Source organism: Oncorhynchus tshawytscha, linkage group LG13 (genome assembly GCF_018296145.1).
Source record: "Oncorhynchus tshawytscha isolate Ot180627B linkage group LG13, Otsh_v2.0, whole genome shotgun sequence".
NCBI classification, from domain to species: Eukaryota; Metazoa; Chordata; class Actinopteri; order Salmoniformes; family Salmonidae; genus Oncorhynchus; species Oncorhynchus tshawytscha.
The window spans coordinates 47,501,119-47,515,516 of record NC_056441.1 but is presented as its reverse complement, the minus strand read 5'-3'; the positions used below and the strand labels follow the sequence as shown (position 1 = coordinate 47,515,516).

The 14,398-nt window shown below is 41.6% G+C and overlaps 1 protein-coding gene across 6 annotated transcripts in view; it reads right to left on the bottom strand.

Moving 5' to 3' along the window:
- Nucleotides 1-756: 756 nt before the first annotated feature.
- Nucleotides 757-14,398, bottom strand: part of LOC112265042 (NADPH--cytochrome P450 reductase) — a 44,234-nt gene continuing 30,592 nt past the window's right edge. For all 6 annotated transcript variants that reach the window (XM_024442040.2, XM_024442043.2, XM_042295802.1 and 3 more), the window contains 13 exons: nucleotides 8,870-8,998; nucleotides 8,260-8,409; nucleotides 7,523-7,647; nucleotides 7,118-7,207; nucleotides 6,899-6,997; nucleotides 6,526-6,642; nucleotides 6,236-6,354; nucleotides 5,702-5,883; nucleotides 5,112-5,261; nucleotides 4,147-4,414; nucleotides 3,814-3,959; nucleotides 3,248-3,333; nucleotides 757-3,092 (listed from right to left, as the gene is read on the bottom strand). In XM_024442040.2, the coding sequence (XP_024297808.1) occupies nucleotides 2,948-3,092; nucleotides 3,248-3,333; nucleotides 3,814-3,959; nucleotides 4,147-4,414; nucleotides 5,112-5,261; nucleotides 5,702-5,883; nucleotides 6,236-6,354; nucleotides 6,526-6,642; nucleotides 6,899-6,997; nucleotides 7,118-7,207; nucleotides 7,523-7,647; nucleotides 8,260-8,409; nucleotides 8,870-8,998 (1,806 nt within the window). In that variant the 3' untranslated portion in view covers nucleotides 757-2,947. The remainder of the gene's footprint in view (nucleotides 3,093-3,247; nucleotides 3,334-3,813; nucleotides 3,960-4,146; nucleotides 4,415-5,111; nucleotides 5,262-5,701; nucleotides 5,884-6,235; nucleotides 6,355-6,525; nucleotides 6,643-6,898; nucleotides 6,998-7,117; nucleotides 7,208-7,522; nucleotides 7,648-8,259; nucleotides 8,410-8,869; nucleotides 8,999-14,398) is intronic.

Here is a 14,398-nt window from a genome sequence, read left to right as displayed (position 1 = left end):
TTTTCACGTGGCCTTATATTCACCCCTTCTGTGCTTGTAGTTTATACCCAAACAGCTTTTTTTTTTTAAATATTTTGTTTTGAGGGGTTTTTTAGAGAGAAAATTGGTTGTCTCATTTTGCTGAGTCCAAAATAACTCATATTACATCCAAATCTCATGTCTCTGCACTCAATTATTTATTTTTTCCACTGTGCCACACATCCATGTTTGAATGATGCTCTTTACAATCAAAATATGGACAGTAGAACATTCTTTCCAAAAAATTGTGCAGAGACATCCAGAATGATTTCTGATGTAATATGAGTTGATTTGGAGTGTTTTATAACATGCTTATAATGCATTGTAGTCTATGGGAAGTGATGACAAAACAAAATATAAAAAACTGTTTGGGAGATCAACTACAAACACAGAAAGAGTAACAATAAAGCCACATGTAAAAACGTCCCCTTTAAAGAAACAAAATCTCTATATATTTCTGGTTATCAAAGTTAGCTGATTGATCCTGCTTTGTAGTATACCCCCTTGTTGACCTTTTGTGTGTGTAATATACTTAAATTGATACTAGTTGTGACCAGTTATTATGCCTGTTCATCTCTGGTAAAGGGTAGACAGCAGCCACGTAGGGCCTCCATCCATCAAACATACTTTAATCCATCTGGTCTTCTTGCATCCATCCATCCTTCCATTTAATAATTGAAAATAGCAATACAATTTCATTTTCAAAAATTTTATCAGATTAACAGGACATGAACAAACTTGACTATTTATTCAATATTTTTTATTCATTTTAAAAAGACATGCCAAGTTACATTCATTCAGTTGAGACACGTATTACTTTATAAAATGGAATGTGGACAAAAAAAGTAACAGGAATGGAATTAATCTCTTCACAGAACATGTTTTCTCTCCAATATTTTTGAAAAATGTCAGTGAAGTGAACAAAGGATGCCAAATTTAAATGGGAGACAATTGAAAAGAGGTGGTAGAAAATAAATCTCGACAAGTTTGAGCAGCATCCATCACATTTAACACCCATACATAAGTGTGATATATCATCCAGTACTTACACTGATTAGTGTACAAAGAATAAGAAACAAAGTTGACACTCAAAGCCAACTAGCTGTAGAAATCTACATTCTCAGGGCACAGTGCTAGGTTTGCATGATAAAAAAAAACATGTATATTTGAATGCTTGCTACTACGTGTTCAGTTTTTGTTACATCGTAAACTGGATAATGCCGAGTATTTAAGTAGAGATATGCATATTATTTACTCATCCCCCCCTTTCAGGCTTACTAGTTTTTTCTATGTCAACCATTTGCATTGCCATTTGTTTTGTCACCAAAGCCCCATATACTACCCATCACTGCGACTGGTACGCTCTCGTTGGCTGGCCACTACATATTCGTCGCCAAACCCACTGGCTCCAGGTCATCTATAAGTCTTTGTAAAGCCCCACCTTATCTCAGCTTACTGGTCACCATAGCAGCACCCACCCCTAGAACGCGTTCCAACAGGTATATTTCACTGGTCATCCCCAAAGCCAACACTTCCTTTGGCCGCCTTTCCTTCCAGTTCTCTAATGCCAATGACTGGAACGAATTGCAAAAATCACTGAAGCTGATCTCCCTCTCCAACTTTATACATCAGCTGTCAGAGCAGCTTACTGATCACTGTACCTGCACACAGCCAATCTGTAAATAGCACACCCAACTACCTCATCCCCATATTATTACTTACCCTCTTGCTATTTTGTATCTCTACTTGCACATCAATCACTCCAGTGTTAGTGATAAATTGTACTTGTAATTATTTCACCTCTATGGCCTATTTATTGCCTTACGTCCTTACTCTTCTACATTTGCACACACGGTACATAGATTTTTCTATTGTGTTATTGACTGTACGTTTATGTGTAACTGTGTTGTTTTTGTCGCACTGCTTTGCTTTATCTTGGCCAGGTGGCAGTTGTAAATGAGAACCGGCCTACCTGGTTAAATAAAGGTAAAATGAAAAAAATTGGTAATTTATTTTTGCATCATGTATACAAATTCTACAGGGAGCCTAAAAATAATTTTCATTGATATTTATATTTAACAAAGGCAGTCTTGTGGAAAATAAAAGATAATAATTTCTCCTCAATAGAGGGATTGACTACTTATTTACAACATGATACTTTTTTCATGCCTTGCTAAAGGTTACTGTGATTGATTAGAAATGTACAGTAACATCCTCATTGCATAAAAGGCTATATATCCCTTATCCAAATGCAAAAGGTAAACAAACACTAATATTTTCAGTTACTGATTTCGGAGACAAAAAGATCTCACTTTTTATTTCACAAATCAAAAATATTTATAATGTATTCTGAATACACTTTTAATACCCAGATTAGGTAGGTCAACTTCCTAAAGAACAGACTTGCACTGTATGAGTTTTGTATATAAGCCCCACCCCCCCACTTTGCACCGTACAATTATGTACAGCTATAATATATTATCTCACTCACGATGTCGACAAATGTGATACTACATTTGACACTGCCAAACTGATGGCCGACTGACATAAAATGTCCAATCAGAATGGAGGATAACCAACCATTATTGTGGTGCAAGAGTGCTTGTGTTGCTCCATGGAAATAAAACAACCAGAGATGACGGCAGCGATATCCTTCCCCAGTGGTCACAAATCCTGGTCCCAGAGAGCTACATGGTGTGTAGGCTTTTATTCCAGCACGGCACAAACACACCCATCTGAACTAATCAAGGTCATGATGATAAGCCAATCAATAGAATCAGACATTTTAGTGCTTGGCGGAAACAAAAGGCGGCACACCCGGAAGCTCTCCAGTACCAGGGTTGGTGACCCATTATAACCATTACTGGCACAAATAACAATGCAAGTTTAAAAACAAACAAACATAGGATGTGGTTGCATCCTAGGGGTTTTAGCTCCAGACGTCCTGCGAGTAACGTCCCTTGGTCATCAGTTTCTTGATGTAGTCGGTGGCCTGAGTGCGTGTCATGCCGCCCAGCTCCTCTGCTATCTCATAGAAAGCTGTCTGCACATCCCTGGCCATGTTCCGCGCATCCCTAAAAACAGGAGCATTTCTCTATAAGACATTTGTCTTTTAACCCTTGTTTGAGGATTTTGTGAATTCAGAAGTGCTTTCAAGAAATATGTCAACTCAATTTCAATCAACTTTATTGCCAAGGGGCAAATGTTACTGGAGAAGATCCTTCCTTACCCGCAGATGTATATGTGTGCGTTGTCTGTGTGGATCTGCCTCCACAGGTCCTCCTTGTTGGTCCTCAGGAGATGCTGCACGTACACCTGGAGAGACGGTGAGAGGAAAGAGAGATCTGTCATCCTCTTGAGCTTCCAGTCTCCTTCAAACAAAAAACTGATCTTGCAAAGAAACGTGTTCCTCTTTCCTTATGAGATGAGGCAGCACAAACTCAATCTCTCAGGTATCCTCTGAGGGATAGCCTAGGACTGTATGGAGTATGTGTTGACCGTCCCCACTAATAGTACATCTAATGGTACAGAATCAGACAGGTATAGATAAAAGGTCTATACTACCAACAACCATGATCGGCAACACTCAAGAACGCTATGGAAATATGAGTACAATTTTGTCTTGGTGTCCCAACTGCAGGGTGTGTAGGCTCAGAAAACAATATGGCTGTATGGTGGTCTATGACTATCTAGTCAATAAACATGTCATATTCTAGCTACCAGAAAAGTATTGTTCACCATTTTAAATAAATGTTTTTTTAAATAACTAATGAATAACTAATAAAACAAGTATACCTTTTGCTCTTGGTCCCGAGAGAAAGCGACATTGAGCTTCGTGATGACACCCGTCTTTTCAGCCTCCTCCAAATCCTCCTGGTACAGATAGTCTTCGTTCTTGTGCCTGCAGCCAAAGTACAAGACCGTCTCCCCCACCTCCTTGCCTACAGGAAAAAGCAGACCAATTGGCTTACTTGTATCCATACAAGACAGTTAAGGTGCTTTATTTTAGTCAATGTCACACAGAACATGACAACTCCTAAAGAAAGACTATGCAGCATAACAAAACAATCAGGAAATCGACACTTACACAAACATTTCCATGCTTCTATTACGGTGTCTACCATGTACCTTGCTCTTTGAGCCACCCTCGCTCCTGGATGAAGCCCATGAAGGGAGCGATGCCGGTCCCAGGACCGACCATGATGACTGGGTTGCTGGCCTTGAAGGGCAGGCGGAACTGAGACTTGCGGATGTACATGGGGACTGTGGACTTGTGCCCGTTGTCCGCAACCAGTTTGTTCTTCAGCCAAGTGGTGGCCACTCCCTTGGTGAGGCGCCCCGTTTTAGTCGTGTACTCCACCAGCACAGCACAGATGTGGATGCTATTGGGGTGGACCTAGAAAGAGAAGGCATCATTAACCACTGTTTTTAGAACACACTATTGACCTACAATGGACGCTTGAAAGGTCCAATGCAGCTGTTCTCAATTAAAATAAATAAAAAATAGCTTCTTAGAAAATACCAATATGTCAAACAAGAATTTTGCTAGGACTGTCTGGAAGTGGTTTGAGTGGGGAGGGGGAAAAATGTGCTGTTATTGGCAGAGAGGTTTGGAATTTATTGGGCTATTAACGAACTTACCGCATGGTGATGTCACCATGGAAGGTCAAAACTCCCTTCCACAAAACAGGCCGAAATTTCAGGCTCTCTTTTCAAACAGCTCTTACACTAAAAGGGAATTATCATAAATTTTCCCACTTTCAAAGTATTATTCCAACCTCAGTGTGGAAATATATATATAAAACACAGGATGATACATTTTTTGACTGCAGTGGGCCTTTAATAAAACTTGGTCATTTGACATTATCTGAATATACTTCCTAGTGGAAGACAGCATCCGCTAAATAACTATTGTAAATGTAACATGAAAAATAACTGTATTGACATAGGAGGAGCTAGGGTGTGGGGTCATTAGGGGTGATGTACTGGGGTATATTCACTAGAAATCATACGAAAGAAATGCCTGTTTAGTTTTTTTCTGTTGCAAAACGTTTTGCTACAATGCATGGATACACTCCTGTATATAGGCTCACTTTGGAGGAGGAGGCAATGGAGTAGTAGCGGGCCTGCAGGCGGGGCATGAGCTCACACAAGTGGTCAATGGGAGGCCGCAAGGATGGCAGATCCTCCAGGATGGCCAGGATGTTCCTGTTGTCTTCCAGCACAAAACTCTGGTACAGAGCCTAGTGGAGACCACAACAACAACAACACTCAGCTGGGATAACATGGAGTAGGTAGAAGTTGCCCTTACCACTGATCTGTAGTCAGGAATCTGAGATACACGAGGGTCGGATATATTTACCATCCTCCAAAATTGGTTAAGGTTGGAGTTAAAATTATCCTAGATCTTTGTTTAGCGGAAACCTTTCACATGGTGTTATAGGCTTATCAAGGTTGGGGTCAATTTCATTTAAATTCAGTCAGGAAGTACATTTAAATTCTTATTCCAATTTTTCTCAATGCTTTCTCAAGTTTGCTTCCTGAATTGACATTGAATTGACCCCAACTCTGACGCTTAAGCATACTTTCCCACTACCAATAACCCATCTTCGGTATGTGGAGGTAATCTTGACTACTTTGATTCAAATAGGAGTAAAGTTAACACGGTCTCAGAGCCACACACCTTGCCCTCGGGAGCAGACGAGGCCATCTTGCGCATGTTCTCCTGGTCCTTGGGGTCGGTGGCGTACTGGGCCAGCTCGTACAGGACGTTGGTGCGAGGCGGATGGATGATGTCCAGGTAGTGGGTCAGAGCCGTACGGTAGGTGGTGGGGCAAGGGAATGGGTGCTTCTTATTGGACTCCTCTGATAAACGGCATCAGATAACATCACATTAACATTGGTTATACATTAAGGGACAGTTTCCCAGACATAGATTAAGCCTAATCTTGAACTAAAAAGTCATCTCAATTAAGCTTTTTATTTTTAGTCCAGGACTAGGCTTAATCTGGGTAAGGCAAGCCTAACCTAAGACTTAAGAGTAATAAGACAGTTGGTGAATACACAAAACTTTCTTCTGCTTCAAAAAAAGTCAATACAGTGAGAGTAACATTTCAAGAGATGTCCAAACAGAATGTGTGTGTTTAAGGATCTTCAAAAGACATTGAGAGATATTCGGAGGACTGAGTCAAGGTGTTGCGTCAGGTCAGTGCCGTACCATCAAGGTTATTGAGAGAAATAACCGTATCAAGGTCCACGCCAAGGATCTGTCCCAGCTTGTTCACGATTGCTGTGTCATTGGTGGGATATACGGCAACGTGGTCTCCCGACTCATATCTACAAAGACAGAATGACAAAGGGTTTTTTCAAGTAATCTTGCCACTATGTGAAAAGGCATAATTTCATCCAAGAAGTGTAGCCTATTCCTTTTAAGGAAATATTGTCTGGGAGGTAGAGATAGATTGGTAACTATACAGAGACAAAGTTACGTCTCTCTCTCTCTCTTACCTAATCTTGGAGCCTGTAATGTCAACTTCAAGGTGCATGAGATGCCTGTTGCCTGCTTTGTTGAGCTTGCGGTTAACAATGACTGGAGCCAGGAAGGGGTTTTTTGCATCAAAAGGCCTGGGGGAAAAGGATCAATAGAATTTCAAACCAGTGAACTGTGCACATCAGCATGCAGAGACAACATAAGGTAAATCATAGAGGCGAACATAGATGGATGAAGCAGTGTTGCACTTCAGCATTCCAACAAAGAAATACCCTTTAGCTCCACAAGGGGGCAGTAATACTTGTTTTGAGTGAGATCTATAAAACATGAATTAAACTCTGTAGCAGATATTGTAATGACAAATGAAGATGATGGGGTAAAATAACTCACGGTTTCTGGGTCTCAAAGCTCTTCAGACACCCAAACTCTCCTGTGTAGACCTTGTTCATGTTGATGTCATTGTGCTCCTTGAGCTCGTACTGACGAATGCTAATGTAGAGCGAGAGGGCCTACAGTTAATCTGCAAATCACTCCTTCCATACTCTTTGTGTATGTGAATTGTGGAGGGAAATTCTTCATGTGAAAAAGACAATAAATTGGGCTAAGTACCTGGAGTCCTCTCCTGAAGCCTCCACTCCAAAGTGCTCACACATGGCTGGCCAGAACTGCTCCCTCCATGTCACAAAGTCCTCCTCCAGGCTGAACAATGAAAAGAAGCAGAAAACACCCTCTTATTTTGATCCCGACATCAGGGGTCTGAAAACATCGGTCACACTTTGATTTGGGAGTGATCCAAGGTTATGTACCAATTATTTCTTCTTCCTCACAAAGTGTGCACTCATTCACTTCCCTTCACTGATTTGAAAGGAAATTGCTGGTATAAGAAATATGGTGGAAGCTTCCATTAGCCCATGCCTCCACTAATTCAATGCCTTTAGATTTGTGGGAAGTAGTAAACACTCTTCAGGATAAAGGAGATATTGGGACGCACCCCTCCAACGCAGCCTCACTCACTTGCCGTCGTCGTCTCCCATGCCCAGGTCGAAGACCCTCTTGGCTCCCAGCTCCTCCAGCCTCTTGTCCACATACACACCCATGGCATTGTAGTGTTCATATGTCTTGTTACCCAACGCAAACACCTGCGGGAAGAGTCAACATCATGTCAACATCAGTTCAACATATTCAATATATAGATAGTATCTATAGTATCTAAGATAGTATCCTATATACACAATATTTAAAACACAAGACACACAGAGACATGCACACACACTGAATGCAAGCTCCCGCAGCTCATACATTGTGAAAGTTTATCATCTTCCACTCAGTGTAATTAATGCTGTCTTTCTAGCCTAGGACAGAAAGACAATGGCAGGGAGCGAAAGGGGCCCAAGTGACCTTTCAGAGTGCCTGGCCAGATTCACTTAAGTCAGAAGTTAAATACTTCACCCCATTGAGGGCAGGACCGTTGGATCGACCCCGACAACGCCCAACCAGCCAGGATGGCACGCATGTCAGCTATGGCCGAAGCCAGAATTCAACCATACACATAAAGCCTATTTTTTGCATGTTGTCATTTACTCATCTCGGTCTCACACTAAAGTTCATTGATGTGAAACACACATTTGAAAGTGAACACATGGCAAATGTATGTGAATGGAGCCAATATACGTTTTTCTAGGACAAACTCTGTCCCTGATTATGAATGACAGGGAGGAGAAAGAGAGCGAGAGAGACAAAGAGATACTCACGGTGTAGTTGACTCCATTCAGTTCCCCGTCACTCTCCTGCAGCCAGTCATAGAAGTCCTGGGCATTGTCCGTGGGGTCTCCCTCTCCGTACGTGGCCATGCAGAAGATGGCCAGGGAGTTGTCAATCTCAGCCAGACGGGACAGCTCACACTTTGAATTAAAAGATGCCAGGACATTATAGAGATTTGCTATTACACATGCTGTATGCCATTCAGGGCACTAGTAGCTTTTCAATTTTCAGAACAGGTCCTTGGCTCAAGATACTGATCTGTGCTATAAAGCCTGTGTGAAAAGCAAACAAACCATGACTGAAGCGAATCCTGGACCAGTGTGAGTTGCGGGTCCAAGACCCAGGACCAGAGTACCAGGTTATTGTGATGCGGCAACACGAGTCGCATGGTACTTTTTGCCCGTTGTAAACAAGCTAGCTTGCTAACGTCAGGTAGAATGCAAAAAAAATCGCACCCTAAAGCAGTTATTATCAGGTCTTGTGAAAATACAATTGTTGTAAAATTCTCAAACGAGCCAGGAAACTGGGTACCGAATTTCAACGCCCTAAAATCGTTCCTTTGAACTATATATTCCCTGATATAGAAATATCGTTAGTTACCATGTCGTATTCCTCGGGGTCGGCCGCCATACCCTTCATACCGTAGCGCTGCGCGTCTTTGGACAGCCGGTTGGCAAACTCCTCGCCCGTGCCTGTCTGAGAGCCGTAGAATACCACAATGTTCCTACCCTGGAGAGGGAAATAGCAGCAACAGTTGGAATGAGGGCCAGGAGTTTTTTACTGACCACATGACCTGGAGCCAGAAAAAAAAAGGCCATACTTATAACCAAATCCCAACCCACCCTGCTGCCATTCAACTTTTTTCTGTCCAATAACGAGGTAAAATATTACATTATACAAGTTAGAGCATTGTGTTCTGTGATAGAATAAATACACTAGGAATAGATTCCTAATATTGAGTTGCACCCCCCTTTTGCCCACAGAACAGACTCAATTCGTCGTAGCATGGACTCTACAAGGTGTCGAAAGCAGGGATTCTGGCCCATGTTGACTTTAATGCTTCCCACAGTTGCGTCAAGTTGGACGGTGGTCCACTCTTGACACATACAGGAAACTGTTGAGCGTGAAAAACCCAGCAGCGTTGCAGTTCTTGACAAACCGGTGCGCCTGGCACTTACTACAATAGCCCGTTCAAAGGCACCAAAATCTTTTGTCTTGCCCATTCACCCTGTGAATGGCACACATACATAATCCATGTCTCAATACAGTACCACAGTATGAGTCATAATACCCATAAAAACAGTGGTCAAACAGGGAAATAGTTGTTATTCCAATAGTTATTCCACCATTCATTTCTCTCACTGGAGATATTAGAAACACATAAAATAAGGGTTTAGTGAAGGCTTACTCTGGCGGGACGTTTTGATAACCATTTAAATCTCTCTAGGACAAGCCGACTTATCAATATATTAACCTGTATTTACCCCCCAGAAATGAAATAGTAATTAGCTGCTAATGTGGCTATCATAAAGAACTAGAAATGCCACGATCTGGACGAGACTGCCGAATCGATTCAAAGGTAAGAATCTCTGGATTAATAACTATGTTAGCTAAATGTACTATTTGTAGTTGTATTTATTAAGGATCCCCATTAGCTGCAAAATAAGGCAGTTTATACAATTTACAGTTATATATACAGTTTATACAAAAACATTACAATACATTCACAGATTTCACAACACTGTGGGCCCACAGGCCCCTACTCCATCACTACCACATACAGTTGAAGTCGGAGGTTTACATACACTTAGGTTGGAGTCATTAAAACTTGTTTTTCAACCACTCCACAAATGTCTTGTTAACAAACTATAGTTTTGGCAAGTCGGTTAGGACATCTATGTGCATGACACAACCAATTTTTCCAACAATCGTTTACAGACAGATTATTTCACTTATAATTCATTGTATCACAATTCCAGTGGGTCAGAAGTTTACATACACTAAGTTGACGGTGGAGTTAAACAGCTTGGAAAATTCCAGAAAATTATGTCCTGGCTTTAGAAGCTTCTGATAGGCTAATTGACATCCTTTGAGTCAATTGGAGGTGTACCTGTGGATGTATTTCAAGGCCTACCTTCAAACTCAGTGCCTCTGATTGACATCGTGGGAAAATCAAAATAAATCAGCCAAGACCTCAGAAAACAATTGTAGACCTCCACAAGTCTGGTTCACCCTTGGGATAAATTTTCAAACGCCTGAAGGATCCACGTTCATCTGTACAAACAATAGTACACAAGTATAAACACCATGGGACCACGCAGCCGTCATACCGCTCAGGAAGAAGATGCGTTCTGTCTCCTAGAGATGCACGTACTTTGGTGCGAAAAGTACAAATCAATCCCAGAACACCAGCAAAGGACATTGTGAAGAAGCTGGAGGAAACAGGTACAAAAGTATCTATATCCACAGTAAAACGAGTCCTATATTGACATAACCTGAAAGGCCACTCAGCAAGGAAGAAGCCTCTGCTCCAAAACCGCCATAAAAAAAACAGACTATGGTTTGCAACTGCACATGGGGACAAAGATCATACTTTTTGGAGAAATGTCCTTTGGTCTGATGAAACAAAAATAGAACTGTTTGGCCATAATGACCATCGTTATGTTTGGGGGAAAAGGGGGTGTCTTGCGAGCCGAAGAACACCATCCCAACCGTGAAGCACGGGGGTGGCAGCATCATGTTGTGGGGTGCTTTGCTGCAGGAGGGACTGGTACACTTCACAAAATAGATGGCATCCTGAGACAGGAAAATTATGTGGATATATTGAAGCAACATCTCAAGACATCAGTCAGGAAGTCAAAGCTTGGTTGCAAATTGGTCTTCCAAATGGACAATGACCCCAAGCATACTTCCAAAGTTGTGGCAAAATGGCTTAAGAACAACAAAGTCAAGGTATTGGAGTGGCCATCACAAAGCCCTGACCTCAATCCCATAGAACATTTGTGGGCAGAACTGAAAAAGCGTGCGCGAGCAAGGAGGCCAACTAACCTGACTCAGTTACACCAGCTCTGTCAGGAGGAATGGGCCAACATTCACCCAACTTATTGTGGGAAGGTTGTGGAAGGCTACCCAAAACGTTTGACCCAAGTTAAACAATTTAAAGGCAATGCTACCAAATACTAATTGAGTGTATGTAAGCTTCTGATTCACTGGGAATGTGATGAAAGAAATAAAAGCTGAAATAAATCATTCTCTACTATTATTCTGACATTTCACATTCTTAAAATAAAGTGGTGATCCTAACTGACCCAAGACAGGGATTTTTACTAGGACTAAATGTCAGGAATTGTGAAAAACTGAGTTTAAATATATTTGGCTACGGTGTATGTCACCGTAAACTGTCACCGTAAACTTCCGACTTCAACTGTATCTACAGTACAAAATCCATGTGTACGTGTGTGTATAATGCATATGTTATTGTGTGTGTGTGTGTGTGTATGTCTGTTTGTGTTGCTTCAGTCACCGCTCTTCCATATTTTTATTGTTTGTTTTTTTACTGCTTGCGTCAGTTACTTGATGTGGATTAGAGTTCCATGTAGTCATGGCTCTATGTAGTACTGTGCACCTCCCATAGTCTGTTCTGGACTTGGGGACTGTGAAGAGACCTCTTGTAGCATGTCTTATGGGGTATGCATGGGTATCTGAGCTGTGCGCCAGTAGTTCAAACTAGGGTTGCAAATTTTGGGCAATATTCAGAGGTGGAAACTTTCTGTGGAAATTATCAGGAATATATGGGAATTAAAACTTCTTGCGGCACCCCTCGACAACATTCCGCTGAAAAGGCAGCACGCGAAATTCATTAATTAACAAGTGCAATACACCAAATGAAAGAAACTTCTTGTTAATCTACCCATCGTGTCCGATTTCAAAAAGGCTTTACAGTGAAAGCACAACATATGATTATGTTAGGTCAGAGCCAAGTCACAAAAACACACACAGCTATTTTTCCAGCCAAAGAGAGGAGTCACAAAAAGCAGAAATATAGATAAAATTAAATCACTAACCTTTGATGATCTTCACCAGATGACACTCATAGGACATCATGTTACACAATACATGTATGTTGTGTTCGATAAAGTGCATATTTATATCCAAAAATCTCAGTTTACATTGGCGCATTATGTTCAGTTCTGTTTTGCTTCCAAAACATCCGGTGATTTTGCAGAGATCCACATCAATTTACAGAAATACTCATAATAAGCATTGATAAAAGATACAACTGTTATTCACAGAATTAAAGATATAACTTCTCCTTAACAGGAATATATGGGAATTAACAGAAATATATGCAAATTATTATTAATACCATTTAAATGTAGATGTTTTTTTTCATTGGATATATTTACCATATCATTTGGGACAGAAACATAAACCTTTTAGCTTATTAATAATTGCAAATGATTAAATCCTTCCAATAGGAAAAAAAAAAACGATTTAGTTACGAATTGAACTTTAATTAAATGAGTTGACTCTTCATATGGGATGATTTCACTGAACAACAAAAGAAAGGGAATATTGAATGATCCCCAATGATCCATCGCATCCCCCAAAAACATTTTCAACATACGTCTGTAAAATGGAGTCTAGAAATTAAAGCTTGGTTGTCTTCCTCTCAGGCTTCCATGTCTTCTCCCAGGACCTCTTCAATGTCCACCTCTTGAACATCAGACTCAGGTCTCATCTTCACTGTCACTTTCCAACCTTGTTGACGATGGCTCGTTGTCAGGCTCAAAAAGCCAGACATTTGCCCGGATGGCCACCAATTTTTCAACCCTTGTATTGGTCAGCCTGTTGCGTGCTTTGGTGTGTGTGTGTGTTCCCAAACAGTGACCAGTTGCGCTCTGAGGCGGCTGATGTTGGGATTTGGAGGATGATGGAGGCAACAGTGGAAAGAGCCTCAGATCCACAAAGTCCCTTCCACCAGGTGGCCGATGAGATATGTTGCCACGACTGCCATATTGCATCTCCATCACAAAGCCCTTGCTTGGAAGTGTGCTTCGCCAGACTGCCAAGAACCTTGCCCTCACCCAGGCCAAGGTGTCGAGACACGGTAGTGATGACACCATCGGCCTTGTTGATCTCTGCACCAGACAGTAAGTATGCTCTTGCCAGCATACTTGGGGTCCAACATGTACACTGCGACGTGTATGGGCTTCATGCAGAAGTCTTCATGCTTTTTGATATATTTCAGAACCACAGTTTCCTCTGCTTGGGCCAACAGTGGGCAGGGCATTACGGATTTCTTCTCTTACATCTGCAAGCAGAGTCTGAACATCAGACAGGATGGCATTGTCTCCCTCAATCCAAGCAATGGCTACTGCTATAGGTTTCAGTAGTTTCAGGCCACTCCCCCAAAATACATAATCCAGGAGGATCTTCTTGATGGGATGTCTGTATCAGCAGATTGTGATATGGCCATTTCTTGGAAAGACTCCTTCCCCCCCAGGAGACTGTCAAACATGATGACAACACCACCCCCATGGTTGTTGCTGGGCAGCTTCAATGTGGTGCTCTTATTCTTCTCATTTTGCTTGGTGAGGTATATCGCTGCAATAACTTGATGACCCTTCACATACCTAACCATTTCCACGGCTCTCTTGTAGAGTGTATCCATTATTTTCAGTGCCATGATGTCCTTGAGGAGCAGATTCAATGCCTGAGCAGCACTGCCAATGGGTGTGATGTGAGGGTAGTACTCCTCTACTTTAGACCAAGCAACCTTCATGTTCCCAGAATTGTCTATCACCAGTGCAAATACCTTCTGTGGTTCAAGGTCATTGATGACTGCCTTCAGCTCATCTGCAATGTTGAGACCAGTGTGTCTGCTGTCCCTTGTGTCTGTGGTCTTGTAGAATACTGGTTGAAGGGTGGAGATGATGTAGTTAATTATTCCTTGCCCACCTACATTCGACCACCCATCAGAGATGATTGCAATACAGTCTGTTTTCTCAATGATTTGCTTGACCTTCACTTGAACTCTGTTGAACTCTGCATCCAGTGAATGAGTAGATAAAGCATGTCTGGTTGGAGGGGTGTATTCTGGGGAACATTCCAATACACATTGCCTGT